The sequence below is a fragment of the Hypanus sabinus genome, chromosome 13, assembly GCF_030144855.1.
Source record: "Hypanus sabinus isolate sHypSab1 chromosome 13, sHypSab1.hap1, whole genome shotgun sequence".
NCBI lineage: Eukaryota > Metazoa > Chordata > Chondrichthyes > Myliobatiformes > Dasyatidae > Hypanus > Hypanus sabinus.
In genome coordinates, this window is record NC_082718.1 from 110,628,223 (window position 1) to 110,647,383 (window position 19,161).

At 40.9% G+C, this 19,161-nt stretch overlaps 1 protein-coding gene across 10 annotated transcripts in view; it reads right to left on the reverse strand.

The window, feature by feature from the left end:
- The window catches only part of LOC132404288 (sialate:O-sulfotransferase 2-like), a 530,890-nt gene that overhangs the window by 129,044 nt on the left and 382,685 nt on the right, over window positions 1-19,161 (reverse strand). For all 10 annotated transcript variants that reach the window (XR_009515484.1, XR_009515487.1, XR_009515486.1 and 7 more), the window contains exons 3-4: window positions 10,557-10,671; window positions 9,506-9,690 (exon numbers count right to left, since the gene is read on the reverse strand). Coding sequence is in view for 6 of the 10 variants with exons in the window: in XM_059988464.1 (XP_059844447.1) it covers window positions 9,506-9,690; window positions 10,557-10,671 (300 nt within the window). In the remaining 4 variants the exon portion in view is untranslated. The remainder of the gene's footprint in view (window positions 1-9,505; window positions 9,691-10,556; window positions 10,672-19,161) is intronic.

Genomic DNA, 19,161 nt, shown 5'->3' on the forward strand with positions numbered 1-19,161 from the left:
AACTGCAGATGCAACAAAGTATTGGTCAGTCCACACTTGAAGTATTGTGAACAATTTTTGGCTCCTTGATTGGGTTGGCATTGGAGAGGGTGTAGAGGAGGTTTGCGAATATGATCCTGCAAAAGAAAGGGTTAATATATGAGGAGCGTTTGATGGCTCTGACTCTGTATTCACCAGAATTTAGACAATTGAGGAGTGATCTCATTGAAACCTATCAAATATTGAAAGGCCTGGATAGAGTGGATGTGGAGAAGATGTTTCCTATATTAGTGGAGTTTTAGGACCAGAGGACATAGCATCAGAGTAGAAGGACATCCCTCTAAAACAGAGATGAGAAGGATTTTCTTTAGCCAGTGGGTGATAAATCTGTAGAATCCGTTGCCACTGATGGCTGTGGAGGCCAAATGATTAGGTATATTTCAACCAGAGTTTGATAGTTTCTTGGTTAGTAAAGAAGTCAAAGGTTACCAGGAAAAGACAGGAGAATGCGGTTGAGGGATATAATAAATTAGCCATGACAGAGTGGTAGAGCAGGTTCAATGGCAAAAGTGTAATTCTGGTCCTACTGTGTATCCTTTGGTCTTAAGGTCTAATGCTTTGATGAGGAGATATTCTTGAAACTCAACTGAAGGTTATTGAAACAATGATGTATGAAGTATGTGGTTTAATTTGAATGAAAATGGAATTAAGACTACAGGGATCATTTCTGGTACAAATCTTTCCCAAATTAAAAAAAGGACATTGCCTATGTACAATATTAATCTGTGCACATTCTATTTGCTTGATATGTAACTGCAATTAAACAGAACATTCAGCATTTCCCCTTTTAACATCCAGTACATCAAGAATAAACAACCAAGAGTGAACATGTACAGCCATGGAGTATCAGCCAGTAGTTAACCCCATAACAGAAGCAGTAACATCAGACTAATAACACTGAGGGGAAAGTGGAACTGAATGATAATTCGTTAATGAATGTAAGAATAATTAAAAAATAATTATGAAAGAGTGCAAGATTATCATTAGGAAAGTAACTGTAATTATTAACATTAAATTATGTATGGATTTTTTGGATAACTCTTTCAAGTCTCCAGGCAAAGTTCATCAGCACATTTGATCTTCAAGAATACATAATACGGTATAAGTGATTTAAGCTCTGCTGTTTCTGTATCATGAATGCAGATGGGACTTCACATAAGTCGGTAAACCATAATGCAATTGTTTTCATTCATAATAAAAGATTTAGCATAAATTGACATTTAATTAAATTTCTAGTGTTTCGAAATAACTTTTAATTTTTAATTTTTCAGTGGCTTAATGAGACTTTCATACTCAGATCAATTAAAAGAAAATTAAAAATAGGTGCAGGAGGAGGCTATTTGGCCCCTCAAGTTCACTGTAGCAACTTAAACAAGTTAATGGCTGATCTCATCAAACATCATTTCCTGCCCGATTCCCAATTACCTTAATTCCCTGATATCCCTAAATCTGCCTTGGAATGAAAAAATGACCGCTTGCTGAGATAGACAATTTCAAAGATTCATGAGTCTCTATATGAAGAACTTTCACCTCATCTAAGTTTCAAAGTATTATTTAGAGATAGACTTTGAGAGTGGAAATTGAAGTCATGAGTGGTGTCAGCATAGGTCTGGGCTTGAGTCAATGAAAAGGAGGATATAACTGGGCCAGATGTGAGGGCCTATGGCCACATCATTGATCTGTTGGAAATTAGTGGAATCCAAAGGAAAGTTGCTAAGCCCAAGAACAAGTTCAAATAGATGTAGGAGAGGGAAATTGATTGGATGTATGTTCCAGAAAAATGAAATGTCCTACAGTCTTCCTGATGCACAGTATAGAGACTGGACTTTGGACATCTATGTTGAAGATGAGGTGATGGTGGCCAGAGAAGAGAAAGAAAGAAACAGAGACAGAGTGAGTGTGTGTGTGTGTGTGTGTGAGAAAATACTGGAATCTGGCAATGACAGCTTCTAAATAAAGCAACCAGTGGAGGCTATTCACTACGAGAATCTGTGGTGATTTTAAGGTCATGATCGACAACCCAGTACTGAAAGCAGATCAATACCCTCTGCACAGGATAGAGGATACATTTGTAAACCTTTCTGGAGGTTAACTCTTCGACAATGTGGTCTTAGCTGAGGCATACTTGCAGATAGAAATGGAAGAAGAGTCCAAAGTGTTCCTCACCATAAACTCTCACAAAAGGTTTTAATACTAGAATAGGCTTATTTTTGGAGTAGCCTCTGCACTTGCACTATGGTAAAAAGCTATGGACCAGGTGATGCAAGGCTGCCCAGGCCCTCAGTGTTACCTGGATGACATCATTGTTACCAGTAAGGATGACAAGGACATCTCCAAAATCTCAAGACACTGTTAAAAAAATTAGAAGATTATAGACACAGAGCAAGTGGGAGCTCTGTAGATAAAGCACTATTGATACACAAATCTGCTGAAAAAGGTCAAGCAGTGATGGATGTCCCAAGGACAAAAGATGTGTCACAGTTGAAGTTTTTTTTTAGGATTTGTCGACGACTATAACAGGTTCCTGCCAAGCCTGGCTGATGTTATCCATTCCTTGAACTCTTTACTGCAGAAGAAATGGCAATAGACAAAGCAGTGTGAAGTGGCTTTCAAAAGGGTAAAGGAAATGGTGACATTATACTCACATATTATGAGCAACATCATCCACTGAAACTTGCCTGTGACACCTCACCTGTATAGGTGCAGTAATGTCACATGTTATGAGTGATGGAAGTGAGCACCCCATAGTCTTTGCATTACGCTCCTTACTAATGCAGAGAAAAATTATGCACAGATTGACAGAAAGACCTTGAGTCTGGTTTGGGGTGTAAAACATTTTAACCAATACTTGCATGGGAGAGAGTTTACCCTCATAACTGATAGTGTCTATTTTCAATCCACACAAGTGTGTTCCATTAACTGCAGCAGTGTGAATGGACAGATGGGTTCTGTTTCTTGGAGGACACAATTAAAAGACTGAATTCAAGAGGACAAATAATCATGGAAATGCCTTGTTTACCCATGGAAAAGGAAATAGTGGAAAAATGTACAAAAAAGACACACCTCTTGACATATTCTCCCCAACACAAATCAAAAATCTCTCTATTATGGCAGAGATGATCCAAAAGGAAACATGAAAAGACCTCACACTGACTCAGGTCTACATAACCACCCAAAATGGCAGCAGAAACTCCAGTTCCATTGTTTTTACCAGCACTGAGATGAACTTGCCCTTGACAGAGGTTGCCTTATGCAGGGATTGAGAGTTGTAGTATCATCCAAGCTGAGAGGCAAAATGTTGGGAGGAGCTATATGCTCATCATCTAGGAGAGGTTCAAATTTTCATTTTTGAGTTGGCTCGAAGCTTTGTCTAGTGGCCCAGAAGAGATCAGCAGATTGAGCAGTTTGCTGTGCACCGTGCAGGATGCCAACATGTCCAGAAGATGCTAAGAGCAATGCCTCTCCAAACCTGGGAATGGCCTGCATTACCCTGGCAGAGGATTCATGTGGATTTTGACGGACCATTCATGGGCACAAATTTCTTGATAGTAGCCTATGCAGCTACAAGTTTTCCCAATAGCCTCCACCACAACCTCACATATTGTTGATGTGTTGAGAAACTTTTTCTCAAGGACTGGTGTTCTAGAACACTTAGTCAGTGAGAAAGAACCACAGTTTGTGGCAGAACAGTTTCAGACTTTCCTGAATGGTTTTTGTTGCGAATGGCTTGGCAGAAAGGTTTGTCAAGAGTTTAAAGAACACACTGCGAGCAATGTCAATATAACACACTACACTGACACTGAATCAGCAGCTTGCCAATTTCCTCCTTGCATATCACAATGCAGCACACGCCACAACCAACAAATCAGCAGCAATGCTGTTCCAGGGCTGTCGCGCTTGGATCGCCTCAAACCCAATCTCAGAGGAGTGTGCAGGACAAACAGCTGAGACAAAATGAAAGCTCATCAAACAAGGAGGATCAATCATAGACATGCTGTTCTGGTGAGGGACTACAGAGGTGATCAAAAGTGGGTATTTGGAAAGATTAAGGACAGATCTAGACCACAATGGAAATTGCAACAGATATCATCTGGAGGAAACCTATTGATCAGTTGAGAAGAGCAGATCAATTGCTGGAGAGAAAAGGTGGCAGACCCACTTCCTGCAATCTGAAAGTCATCTCCTACAGCCATCTCAGAGGAGGTCCCAGAGCCTGAGGTTGTTTCATAGCCAAAAGTTTCACCTGCTAAATAGAGTGATTCCCCTTATCAGGAAAGATGCTATCTCAAGAATAAGAAATCCTCCACAGCAATTAAATATTTAAGCCTGAATGTGACAATTTAGAATTTATTATGCTGTGGATGTCTGTATGTGGTAGTTGTTTTATATAATATACAGTTTATATAGTTGAGGTGCATTCTTCATTGCATTGGAATTTAGAACTAAGCAGTGAAGAGTGTTGTGTATTTATTATTTCAATAATATTTGAGTAATTTAGTAAATACATAGTTTGATTAAGCATTCTTTGTTGTTTATGTAAATCATAATGGTTACATGTAAAACTACGGGAATTGCAAATGTCTGCACACTACCATATGATATGTATGTGCCTTAAAGAAAAACACAAAGTCAGACTCACACTTCAGACTTCTGTGCCCTCCTTTGAATTAGTTTAATGCTTTGAAGTTACAAAACATGCCAATTAGGATGTCATAACTTTCTTCTTTATTGATCGTGGTGCCTGAGGTTGGACTTAAACAATTGCCAATTGACTGTGCTTGTTAATCCATAATGAAAATGGCAGAAGCAGACCAAATGGAAAAGAAGTTTAGACAGTACACTGTGGAGTATCTGAAATATAGATTCATACCAGCATCAAGCAACTGACAGCAGCCAGTGTGTCTGCTGTCTTTAGATTTTTCAAAAGAGGCAATGATATAGTCCAGGTTCCTTGAACATTTGAAGAGAATGCACTCTAATTAAGCAAACAAGAACTTGGTTTATTTTCAGTCACTTTGTGAAAACTTTCAGAAATGGAAAACACTTCAAAACATGTTTTGCTTAAAATTCACAACAAAACAGTGATGATCTGTGTGCTTCATATGGCATTTCATTACTCATTTCTAAATATGGAAAGTCCCATATGTCATGTTTTGTAACTTCAAAACATTAAACTAATTAAAAGGAAGACACAGGAGTTTGAGATGTGAGCCTAACTTCATTTTTTTTACTTAAAGCAAGGCACACACATATCATGTAGTAACGGGATTACGCATGTATTTCATGAATTTTTATATATAACCCGTAATGAACTATTTAAACAAAAAAGAATACTTAATCAACTACATATATAATATACACAAGACTATTCAAATATTACTGAAATATTAAATACACAACCCTACTCCCTACTTAGTGATAAACTCCAACACAATATAGAATGCATCTCAACTATACACACAATATACTATATAATACAATTACTACGCAGACTTCAACAGCATAATAATTTTTCAGATAATCCCATTCAGGCCTAATGATTTAATCTCTGTGGAGGACTTCTTACTCTTGTGGAATAAAGCCTTTTCTGACAAGGGAGGTCACTCTGCTTGGCAGGTGAGACTCGTGGCTGTGAAAACAAACTCAGGTTCTCCTATTAGTCCTTCTATTACTTCCTTTACAATCTGATCTCTCCTCTTGGTTTCCTCATCTATAATATCACCCAACGAATCATCTGTTTTCATATCTCCATTGACTCCATTCTTTTTGGCTTTCCATTCATCCAGCTGGGCATTGGTCTTTGCATCTACTTTTACAGGCAGCTTTTTGTCTCCCACTTGAAGTTCATGCAATAATCTTAATGCACGTACAGTGGATTCTGGTTCTTTATACAGTATTCAAAAAAGCCAAATGCTTGCAACTTTCCCAAAGTTCATTGAACTATCTTCCAGCTTAAGACAAAGCCACATTTCAGAAGTAACTGCCTGATTAATGTATCAGAAGCTTTCTTAGATACGTTGTCTACAAGAACTGTTGTAGTCAAATCACTGCTTTCATCACTATCATGATTCCTCTGAGCAACATGATCCTTTTCTTGGTCCAATACATTTTCCAATCAGAGGCACAGAGGCTGGCACCAATATCTGCTTGTCCTCTGTTGGGCAATGGTTCATAGTGTACAGCATGGAGACAGCTGTGGCATCATCCAGTACCTATCTTAATTCACTTTCAGTTGAATTTATTGCAGGGGGTGTGGCATGCAAATAGTGGATGGATCTTCATTCAAGTTGTAGTTGTTTCAGCTACAAAGCTGGCCCTCCTGCTTTGACCACATACAAGCCCAAAGTGGCTTGTTGGTTGTTGTATTTTGCTGTTACAAAAGTCATTCTCACAAGAGTTATCCTTTTTCCAGAATAATTTCTTAGCTGGATATCTGCAGACTTCAGTTCATTATCTTTGAAATGCCATTCAAGTTCATTGCGAAGAATGACTAAGACAGCTGAGCCAGAGTCCAATGCCATTGTAATTAACTAACTGTTCACTTCTGGTGTAAGCCATATTGCTTGTCTATTGTTCATTCTCACAATGTAAATCTCAAGATTACACAGTCCTGTGTCACTCTCATCATTATCAGATTTTCATCAACAGCATGCAGATTCGTGGTCTTATTGAAACTGCTGCTTGACTTTTTATCTTTTCCTCTTCCCTGTGCAGTCCATTTATTTTTGTCTGCCTGACATAATGTGTCCTACTTTTTTGCATTTTCTGCATGTTTCACCCTTAAACTGGCATTGGTCTGATGTATGTGAGCCCCTGCCGCAATTGTATTACCATTTGTTCTGCCAAACTGCTCTCTGTTTAAAAGTAACACACACAAAATGCTGGTGGAATGCAGCAGGCCAGACAGCATCGATAGGAAGAAGCACTGTCGATGTTTCGGGCCTAACTGAAAGAAAAGATATTAAGAGATTTGAAAGTAAGAGGGGGAGGGGGAAATCCAAAATGATAGGAGAAGACAGGGAGAGGGATAAAGGTAAAAGCTGGAAAAGTGATTGGCAAAAGGGATACAGAGCTGGAGAAGGGAAAGGATCATGGGACGGGAGGCCTAGGAAGAAAGAAGGAGGGGGGGAAGCACCAGAGGGAGATGGAGAACTGGCAAAGAGTGATGGGCAGAGAGAGGAAAAAAAGGAGGGGGGGAATAAATCAGGGATGGGGTAAGAAGGGGAGGAGGGGCATTAATGGAAGTTAGAAAAATCAATGTTCATGCCATCAGGTTGGAGGCTACCCGGACGGAATATAACGTGTTGTTCCTCCAACCTGAGTTCTCTGTCCACCAGCAGGATCTCCCAGTGGCCACACATTTTAATTCCACGTCCCATTCCCATTCTGATATGTCTATCCATGTCTGTCAAGATGACACATCTTTCCCTCCCCCCTCTTTCTGCTTTCTGCAGAGATCGCTTCCTACGCAACTCCCCTGTGTGTATGTGTGTGTGTGTGTGTGTGTGTGTGTGTGTGTGTGTATGTGCGTGTGTGTGTGTGTGTGTGTGTGTGTGTGTGTGTGTGTGTTTATTTGTTTATGCATGCAGTTTGATTTAACATTCTTGCTCATTTAAATCATTTATTGCAGGTTATATGTAAAAATACGCAATTTGCATATGTCATCACGCTACCATGTGATAGGTGTGTGCCTCACTTAAAGAACAAAGTTAGACGCATTTATGACTCCTGTGTTTTCTGCTGAATTAGTGAGTCATCCTCACCCTTCTCCACCACTTGATCCCAAATCAGACTGATAGAGGTCAGTAGGAACACAAAGTCCAGATTGACTCTCTGCAGGAGCATCCAACTTATCCCAGGTTCCACATTTCTAGTACCCATCAAGTTCCTTTTATTCTCACTAGTACTGATTCTGTCTCCACTAGTCCCTACTTCTAACAGTTCTTATCACTTTTTCCAAAAATCATTTCCTCTTCAGTGCTTGAGAGATGAATCACCCATGCAGCACTGCCATAAGAAAGCAGCATTAAGACCTCCAGCATTCAAGCCATGCTCTCTTCTCACTACTACCATTAGGCAGGAGTTAAAGGAACCTCAGGTTCAGAAACAGTTATTACCCTACAATGATCGTTCCTGAACTGGTGTAGGTAACTTCAGTCACCACAGCCCTGAATTGATTACATAACCTTCAGATTCACTTTCAAGGACTCTACAACTCGTATTCTCAGTATTTGTTAGTTTTTTTTATTTGCTTAATGTACCTCTTTTGCAAATTGGGTGCTTGTCAGCCTTTATTTATACATATATGTTTTATAAAATGTATTTCTTTATTTTCCTGTATTTCAAGATTGTCCGGTATATGGTAACATATTATGTAATTTGATGATAAATTGATTTTGACTTTGAAATATTGAGGCAAATGTGTTTAAGTTTTAGTTTTATTTTTGCTTGTGTAGTTCTTTCCTTTATTTTCTGGCACTTGGGTTTAGTTGGAGAAAAATCTGGTTGTGAACTATTATTTCATTTGAAAATTTAAAAAAAACTGCAAATGGCAAGAAGCTGAAATGATACTCATCAGGTCAGGCAGTAGCTGTGCAGCGAAGAAATTGAAACTTGTGTTGAAGAGTCTTCGTCAGAACTGAGAAAGAGAAAGTCTGGATAGGACAAAGGGGATATTTCAAAGTTCAAAGTACATTTTATTGTCAAGGTATATATAAATAATACAACCTTGAGAATTGTCCACTAATTATTTTGAATAGAGTGAGATATTGGCTCATCTTGAGGGAAGATCTTTGATCTGAAACATTAACTACAGATGCTGCTTGACCTATTGAGTGTTTCCAGAAAATTTTTTTTCCCTATTGAGTACAATGCAGGAAAAATTTTCTATTAAAGCTTGATGGATTTTGGTTAGAGTGAAACAGCACAGGAAGACTCCTTTTCTTCCAATGGTTTCTGGGTTTGTAGTTTGAAAGAACACTAACTACCTTACTCTTTTTCACTACTTACTTAAAATTTTTATATTTCTCATTTTAACTTACAGTATTTTAACATATGTATTGCACAGTACTGCTGTGCAGATGAAAATAAATTTCATGATAATAATCTTGATTCTGTTTCTGAGCAAACAGCAAAACATAGTCCATGTAAATTGAAATTTCGTAAACAGCAGCGAAAGAAATCAAGGCCAAAACTACTGCAAAGTCTTGCAATAATAATTGATTCAGCAACAGCTGGGGGTTGGTTATGCAATTTGAATTTTACACATCAAATCTTCTTAATCGCGCCATTTACTAAATCTTTAGACATGATTGGCCCAATCAGTTCCAATCCACTCAAAGACAAGTGATGTCACTTTGCATAGCCTTCGATTAAGAAGCTGATGTATATCTAAACTATGTGTGAGAACGTTTCACACTGCAGTGCTATAGAGGGAAATGCGCTGAGCATTTGTTACTGGGCTTACATCGTCTGGCAGATTCATGGGTCAGCTCCAGTCGGTAGACAGACAGCCGGTTTGGGCCTCCACATGTGCTGCTCTTTTCCCCTTTACATTCCATGCTGCATTCGGAGTCACTGGTGTTCTGGGCCTGGATTTTGTGCCCACAGTAACATTCAGCTCCAAACTCCAGGCCAGCATACTGATAGCCCCTGGAGATACAAATAAGAAAGGCTGTCAACAGGGTTACACTGTGGCACAGCAAATCGAGCTGCAACCATACAGCTTCAGCTGAGTTGGATGCAGTCCCTAGCTCAGTTACTGTGTGAGCGGAGTTTGCACATTCTCCAAATCATGCTGGGGGTTTTGAGAGAGGTGGCTTGGTAGAAAAGTGGCTAGTGTAAGGTTTTATAGCACCAGTGATTGGTGTCCAATTCCCACCACTGCCTATAAAAAATTTGTATTTTCTCCACATGACTACATGGAATTCCTCCAGGTACTCCAGTTTCCTCCCACATTCCAAAGACATATGGAATAGGGTTAGTAAATTGTGGCAATCATCATCAAGAGGTGTAGTTGTTGTTCAGACCGAACATCAGAATGGTGAAGAAATGTGATCTAAATGATTTTGGTATGGAATGATTGGGTGCCAGATGGGGCAGTTTGAGTATCTCAGAAAGTGCTTATCACCTGTGATTTTCACACACAACAATCTCTAGAATTTACAAAGAATGGTGTGAAAAACAAAACAAAACATCCAGTGAGCGACAGTTCAGTGGTGAAAACATGACAGGGATCAGAGGAGAATGACCAGACTGGGTCAAGCTGATAGGAAAGTGACAGTAACTCAAATAACCATGCGTTATAACAGTGATGTGCAGAAGAGCATCCCTGAACACACAACACATCAACCCTTGAAGTGGATGGGCTACAGCAGAAGAAGACAACAAACATACACTCAGTGGCCACTTTATTAGGTACAGGTGATACAGTACCAAGACAAATTGACCACTGTGTACTGTACACGTCATGAGCATGAACAAAAAAGAGAATGATAGATGGAATTCCATGACCTTACCTTTCAGCACAGTTATCCTGGCAACGAAATATGGTCATCTTTCTGTAGTCAAAGAATGCTGTTCCCCTTAATGCCCTCTGCTTGGTGGTGTCAAGATAACAACCAATATATTTTGCTAGAATGGAGAGGAAGAGAAAGTAAATAAGTTTCACACAACAGCAATAAATAAAACCTGGAGGTATAGTGTGGTGATTCACCATAAGGCCATAAGACATTGGAGCTGAATTAGGCCATTTAGCCCATTGAGACTGCTTGGTCATTCCCTCATGATTGATTTTACTATCCTCTCAAGCCTATTCTCCTGCCTTGTCCCCATGACCTTTGATGCCCTGAGTAATCAAGAACCTATCAACCTCTGCTTTAAATATGCTCAATTACTTGGCCTCCAAAGCTATGGCAATCAGCTCTATAGATTCACCACCCTATGGTTAAAGAAATTTCTCTTCACCTGTGTTCTAAATCACATCTCTCTATTCTGAGGCTGTGCTCTCTGGTTCTTGACTCTCCCACAATAGTAAACATCATCTTCATATCCACTCTATCTAGGCCTTTCAATTTTCGATAGGTTTTACTGAGATTCCCCCCGCCACCCACACAGCATGATATATGCCCTGGGGCAAAAAAAATCCCACTGCTACTTTCTGATAAAAATTCTCCTGTTTTACAACAGCCATAGTGCCTTAGTATCATACCAGTTAGCATTATGCTATTGCTGTCTGGGGTGTCGGAGTTCAGAATTCAATTCCAGTGTAGTCTGTAAGAAGTTTCTATGCCCTCCCTATGGAATGTGTGGGTTTCGTTTGGGTACTCCAGTTTCCTCCCACAGTCCAAAGACGTACCAGTTGGTAATATAATTGATCATTGTAAATTGTCCTGTGATTAGATGAGGATTAAATTGAGATTTGCTGGGTGGCTTGGCTCAAAGGGCCAGATTTGCCTATTCTGTGCTGGTCCCTGTTAGGTTCCATGGTCTCTTGTTTACCAAAGCAGTCCTGAAGACTTCATGCCTGGATGTCCAAGACTCCACTGAGAGAGTGTTGTTGGGGAAGGTGAAGAGGGTAATGGGCCAGAGATTCTGCTGTCTGAGCTCACTGGTTGCCTGTCCTTGGACCACATTACCTCTTTGGTGTGACCCAAGTCTGGTCTTCCGTTGGAAGGCCAGACTTTAGCTGATTGGTCAGGCTAGCGAGGGGGTGAAAGCTGACAGGAGTTAGGAGGGAATACAGAGGTGAGATTACAATCAGACCAGCCAAAGTCTTGTTGAACATTGGAGCTGTCTGCTGGGCTTGTGTGCTGACTACTACTCTTACTTCATACACTTGAATGCTCTTGTCCAAAATTTCAATGGCACTATATGTCTTAGAGGTACAGTGCATGGACACAAGCCCTTCAACCCACCTGGTCTATGCCAACCCATTTGCCTAGGTTTGGCTCAGATCACCTTAAAAACATCCCTATTGATGTTCCTGTTCAAAAACCTTTTTAAATATTGTTAATGTACCTGCCTCAACCACTTCCTCGGGTAGCTCATTCTGCATACACCCTCTGGATGAAAAAAAGAAGCTGCTCTTCAGGTTCCTTGAAATATCCCTCCTCGCATGACAAACCTACACTCTCTAGTTTTTGATTCCCCAATTCTGGGAAAAAAAGAATTCTGAGTATCTGAGTGCCTTGATCCTATATATACTCCTCTTGATTTTATACACCACTGTAAGATTACAACTCATTGTCTAATACTCTAGTGAATAAAATCCTAGCCTGCTCAAAATTATTCAGTCCCTTGAGTCCTGGTACTGTTCTTGTAAATAATTTCTGCACTCCTCCCAGCTTAATGGCATCTTCCCTATAGCAGGTTAATCAAAATTCCACACAATATTCCAAATACAGCCTCATATCCCAACCTCAATACTCAATACTCTGACTGATCAAAAGCCTTCTTCACCATCTTGTCTACTCATGACACCTATTTCAGAAAAGATTATCCTTCCAATATTGAAGCAAGGCAACTTAGATAAGACAAGCAATATTTGCTGATTCTTGTAATAATCCCAATCAGGAGGAAGAAAATAGAAATCAGTGCAGAACTATTACAAACCAATCTGTGAAAAATATTAGTCCTTCTTGCCAGTACAGCTAGTTCCTATTCCCCCTCATCACCAGTTCCCTTTCTCGCTTCTGATTCTGAGAATTCAAACTACTATAGCGCAAAGCACCCAACACCGCACTCTATGAAGGACCACGGTAGTGAGCTTAGTTACGGTGGACAACAGAATCTTTTCCCCAGGATAGAAATGTTAAATAGTCATAGAATAATGTAGCACAGAAACTGCCCCTTTGGTCTAACTGGTCCATGCCAACTACAGCATCCTCCTTGCTAGTTCTAGTTGCCTGCGTTCAGCCTATCACCCTCTGAACATCTCCCCTCTGTTCTAATCCAAATGTCTTTTAAAGGTGGAAATGGTATTGGCTTATATATCTTCCTCTGGCAGCAGATGAACATGCATTTAAGGTGAGGGGGCAAAGTTTAAAGGAAATGTAAGCGGTAAGTTTTTTTTTAAAAACACGGAGTGGTGGATGCCTGAAACAGGCCTGAAGCAGAAGACATAGATCCCATACAATCAGGCTCAGGAGCAGTTATTACCCTACATCCATCAGCCTCCTCAACCAGTGTGAATAACTTCACCCATAACACTCAACTGATTCCACAACCTATAAACTCACTTTCAAGGATTTTACAACTCATGTCTCAGTATTATTTATTTTATTTGCATACTTTTTCTGTTTTGCACATTGGTTGTTGTCAGAAATTGCATATTTTTTTGTAAATTCTACTCCTTGATTTATCTATAAATGTAAATCTATCTACCTTGAATCTCAAGGTTGTATGTGGGTAACATATAGTTTATTTGATAATAAATTTGACTTTGAGCTGGTTAGATTCTCTCGTGTTGCAGATAGCTATTGTTTGGCATTTTTGTGATAGAAAATAATTTGTAGGCTGGATATTTACTTCAGAATCAGAATCAGGTTTAATATCACTAGTACATGTGAAATTTTTTTTGTTATGCAGCAGCAGTACATTTCAATACATTAAATTATAGTAAGTGTGTATATATATACACACACACACTCTATATTTAAAAAGTTAATTTAAACATGTAGTGCAACAAGACAAAAAAAGTAGTAAGGTCATGTTCATGGGTTTGATGTCCACTCAGAAATCTGATGGTCAGAGGGGAAGAAGCTATTCTTGAACTGTTGAGGGTGTGCCTTCAGGTTCCTGTACCTCCTCCCTGATGGCATCAATGAGAAAAGGACATGTCCTGGGTGATGGGGATCCTTAATGATGGATGCTGTCTTTTTGAGACATCGTTCCTTAAAGACATTCTGGATGCTGGGGAGGCTAGTGCCTATAACGGAAGTGGCTGTGTTTACAACCTTATGCACCTTATTTCAATCCTATGCAGTTGCCCCTTCATATCAATGGTAATACAGCCAGTTGGAATGATCTCCACAGTACATCAGTAGAAAACTGCAGATGTCTTTGGTGACATATGAAATCTCCTCAAACTATGAATAAAATATAACCAGTGTTGTGCCTTCTTTGTAACTGCATTGATATGTTGGACCCAAGATAGGTCCTCAGACAATCAGGAACTTGACACAGCTCACACTTTCCACTTCTGATCCCTCCATGAGGACTGCTGTGTGTTCCTACACTGTATCCTTTCTGAAGTTCACAATCAATACCTTGGTCTTACAGATATTGAATGCAAGGCTGTTACTACAACATGTCTCAACCAGTTGATCTATCTCACTCCTGTATGCCTTCTCGTCACCATCTGAAATTCTGCCAACAAAAACAAATTCTGTCATCAGCAAATTTATAGATGGCATTTGAGCTGCGCCTAGCCACACCATCATGGGTGTAGAGAGAGTAGAGCATTGGGCTAAGCACACATCCTTGAGGTGCACCAGTGTTGATTGTCAGCGAGGTGGAAATATTACTTCTGATCTGCGCAGACTATAGTCTTCCTGTAAAGAGGTCAAGGATCCAGTTGCAAAGGTAAGTACAGAGGCCCAGGTGTGAAGTTCTTTTGATCAGAACTGTAGGAGTGATTGTGTTAAACATGAGCAGTGGTCGATAAACAGCAACCTGATATAAGTATTAGTATTATCCAGGTGATCCAAGACCATGTGAAGAGCCAATGAGATCACATCTGCTGTAGACCCATTATGTCAAAAGACAAGTTGCAGTGGGTCCACATCCTTGCTACAGCAGGAATTGATTCTAGTCATAATCAACCTCTCAAAGCACTTCAGCACTGTAGATGCAAGTGCTCCTGGATGATAGACATTTAGACAGCTCACCCTGCTCTTCTTGGACAGTGGTATAACTGTTGCCCTTTTGAAGCAGGTGGGAACTTCCAACTGTAGCACTGAAAGATTGCAAATACATTCATTTTGCATTCTGTGAAATATCTTGTGGAGATCTATGGAACTATCGCTATTATTAAAACACAATAGAAAATAGGGTAGACAATAATAAATGATTTGGTAGCTAACCCAGAATATTGTAACACCCTTAAGGAGATTTAGTAGTAGCTAAGACAGCCAGAGGATAAGCTCCCAGAAGACGAATCTCTTCTTTTTGTTTATAGTCTCCCAAAATATGTCATTTCCTTGCAAATTGTTCTAGAAATCCTATGAAATTCAGGGGCTTCAAAGGTAACTAAAGGAGAAAAAGACAGTACTTCAATAGTATAAAAGGATTGTGCTGTTAACACAGATTGAATTAGCCCTGGAGTTTGGGGCTGTATATTCAGTAATGGTTTGTAAAGTAAGTTTCACTGAATGTCAGGTAATCCCTCAACGAATATTAAACATAGGAAACTGAAATTCCTCCAAAAGGCACTAATAATTACAACGAGTACTCTTGTGTCACACAATGACCTATTTATCAGAAACCCTTGCATAAACAAGCTCATGTTAATTTGGTTTCATAGCTAACTTCATGGGGTTGTGTATTGTGAGGCTAGAGGGCATCTTATTCATAAATTAAAGATTAAATTCGTAAAATTTGCTGACAAATGGAGAAGATTAGCTGATAAAACACTCATTCAAACATGCTGTCAGGCTGGATTATTTTTTTAATTTCCTTTTTAATCACTGAGAAGCTTAGATCAAATTCCTGGCCATTTGAACAAATGAAGGTGGCATTATTGGGCTTGTAGGCCACTTGGGCTCCAGGTGGAAAGGGATTGAAGAGTTTTACAGCTTCCAGCTAATGGTTGAAAATAGCTAATTCAAAATTCCTGGTCAGTCTTGGTTTCTTTAGTTAACAACAAATATGGTCACCTCAGAGGGAATGAAGAATGATAGCCTCAAACTCTCTCTTAATAGGGTCTGGCAAGATAGACATTGAGTGCCTCTCTTGCCAGAGTCACAGACATAGAGTTATAAAGCACAGTAACACAGAAATGGGCCCTTTAGCCATTCTAGTCTAGCCAATCTGTTATTCTGCATATTCCCACCTAAAGAAAAGCTCCAATACATTCAAAACTGTCCCCAGCCATAGACACAATGATCTGATCTGGACCATAGCCCTCAATACCCCTCAACCAAATACTTAGGGTATAGTTTTAGCATAAAGTGTGAGTCTTTTTTCATTGGCAAACACAAGGAAATCTGCAGATGCTGGAAATTCAAGCAACACACACAAAATGCTGGTGGAACGCAGCAGGTCAGGCAACACCTATAAGGAGAAGCGCTGTCAATGTTTCGGGCCGAGACCCTTTGTCAGGACTAACCGAAAGCAAAGATAGTAAGAGATTTGAAAGTAGGAGGGGGAGGGGAAATGCAAAATGATAGAAGTCCGGAGGGGGTGAGGTGAAGCTGAGAGCCGGAAAGGTGATTGGCAAGAGGGATACCGAGCTGGAGAAGGGAAAGGATCATGGGATGGGAGGCCTCGGGAGAAAGAAAGGGGGAGGGGAGCACCAGAGGGAGATGGAGAACAAGCAGAGTGATGGGCAGAAAGAGAGAAAGAAAAGGAGGGGGGAAATACTGTCAAGATGAAGCCACACTCAGGTTGGAGGAACAACATCTTATATACCAGCTGGGTAGCTTCCAACCTGATGCCATGAATATTGATTTCTCTAACTTCTGTTAATGCCCCTCCTCCCCTTCTTACATCATCCCTGATATATTTAGCTTTTTCCCCCCCTCCTCCTTTTCTTTTCTCTCTTTTTACCCATCACTCTGCCTGTTCTCCATCTCCCTCTGGTGCTCCTCTCCCCCTTTCTTTCTCCCTAGGCCTCCTGTCCCATGATCATTTCCCATCTCTAGCTCTGTAACCCTTTTGCCAATCACCTTTCCAGCTCTCAGCTTCACCCCACCCCCTCCTGTCTTCTACTATAATTTCTCATTTTCCCCTCCCCCTCCTACTTTCAAATCTCTTACTATCTTTCCTTTCAGTTAGTCCTGACAAAGGGTCTCGGCCTGAAACATCGACAGATCTTCTCCCTATAGATGCTGCCTGGCCTGCTGCGTTCCACCAGCATTTTGTATGTGTTGCTTATCTTTTTTCATTGAAAAGTTTGGGAATCTTTAGCATTCTCCATGTTCCATGTTCTATGTGAAGGAAAGAAATTTTGAAACAGGATTTAAGCAGAAGTGATTCAGCAAGTGCTGGAAATCCAGAGCAACACCTACAAAATGATGGAGGAAATCAGCAGGTCAGGCAGCATCTATGGAAATGAATGAACAGTCAACATTATGGGCTGCAATCCATCACTGGGACTAGAAAGGAAGGGGAAAGATGCCAGAATAAGAAGGTGGGGTGAGTGGAAGGAGTACAAGCTAGAAGGGAGGGGTGTTGAAGTAAGAAGCTGGAAGGTGATTGGTAGAAAATGTAAATAACTGGAGAAGAAGGAATCTGATAGGAGAGGAGAGGAGACATGGAAGAAGTGAAAGGAGGAGAGGCACCAGGGGGAGGTGATAGGCTGGATAAGGGAAAAGGTAGGGCCAGGGCTACATGAAGCAATTCCATACCTCCACCTGTATAAAAGAAAGTTCTACTACAAGTGGAAAACAATCTCCAATCTTAGACACATAATCTTCAAACATTCCAACAGAGTAGTCAAAGCCATTCCCAACAGACAACCACTTTATGTTAACATCCTGCCAGAGAATACTGAAAAGATGCCAATTTGGATTTTATTTCCTTCAGGGCGTTTGAAACTAGAATTCTGGAATGAAAGGTTAACAACTGACTTACAATATGCATCCTTGGCACAAGTAGTATCTATAAAATATGAACAAAATTCTCCCGCCCAAACAGCTTTCTTTATTTCTAACTCTCACACCTTTAAAGTGTTGTTTCAAATGTTCTTCCTCCACATTCCAGAGAATAGAACATAGATCAGTACAACCCAGTATGATCTTGTGCCAACCTTTTAACTTGATCCAAGATCAATCTAACCCTTCCCTCCCAGAGTACTCCATTTTTCAACACGTACAAACAAGCTGGAGGAACTCAGCAGGTGGGGCAGCATCCGTGGAAACGAACAGTCAACGTTTCGGGCTGAGACCCTTCGTCAGGACTGAAGAAGGAGGGGGCAGGGGCCCTATAAAGAAGGTGGGGGGGAGGGTGGAAGGTGCCAGGTGAAAAATCAATCAGAGGAAAGATCAAGGGGCGGGGGACGGAAAGCGGGGAGGGGATAGGCAGGAGAGGTGAAGAAGGAATGTAAGGGGAAAGCACTATGGGTAGTAGAAGAAGGCAGAATCATGAGAGAGGTGATAGGCAGCTAGAAGAGGAGGCAGAGTGAAAGCAGGATGGGGGAAGGGAGAGGAAGGGAATTACTGGAAGTTGGAGAATTCGATGTTCATACCAAGGGGCTGGAGACTACCCAGACGGTATATGAGGTGTTGCTCCGGTGCTCCCTGTGTGGCCTCCTCTACATCGGCGAGACCCGACGCAGATTGGGGGACCGCTTCATCGAGCACCTACGCTCCGCCCGCCACAACAGACAGGATCTCCCGGTTGCCACCCACTTCAACTCTGCTTCACATTCCCATTCAGATATGTCCATACATGGCCACCTCTACTGCCATGATGAGGCCAAACTCAGGTTGGAGGAGCAACACCTCATATACTGTCTGGGTAGTCTCCAGCTCCTTGGCATGAACATCGAATTCTCCAACTTTCGGTAATTCCCTCCCTCTCCCTTCCCCCATCCCGTTTTCACTCTGCCTCCTCTTCCAGCTGCCTATCACCTCCCTCATGATTCTGCCGTCTTCTACTACCTATAGTGCTTTCCCCTTACATTCCTTCATCTCTCCTGCCTATCTCCTCTCTGCTTCCCCTCCCCCACCCCTTAATCTTTCCTCTGATTGGTTTTTCACCTGGCACCTTCCACCCACCTTCTTTATAGGGCCCCTGCCCCCTCCTTCTTCAGTCCTGACGAAGGGTCTCGGCCCAAAACATTGACTGCTCATTTCTCCACATCTCTGTTTTGAAAGGGCGCCCCTCTATCCTGAGGCTGTGCCCTCTTGTCCTAAGGTGGAGAGGAGATGTCGAGTGTGTGTCTTCAGGATCCAGTAACTC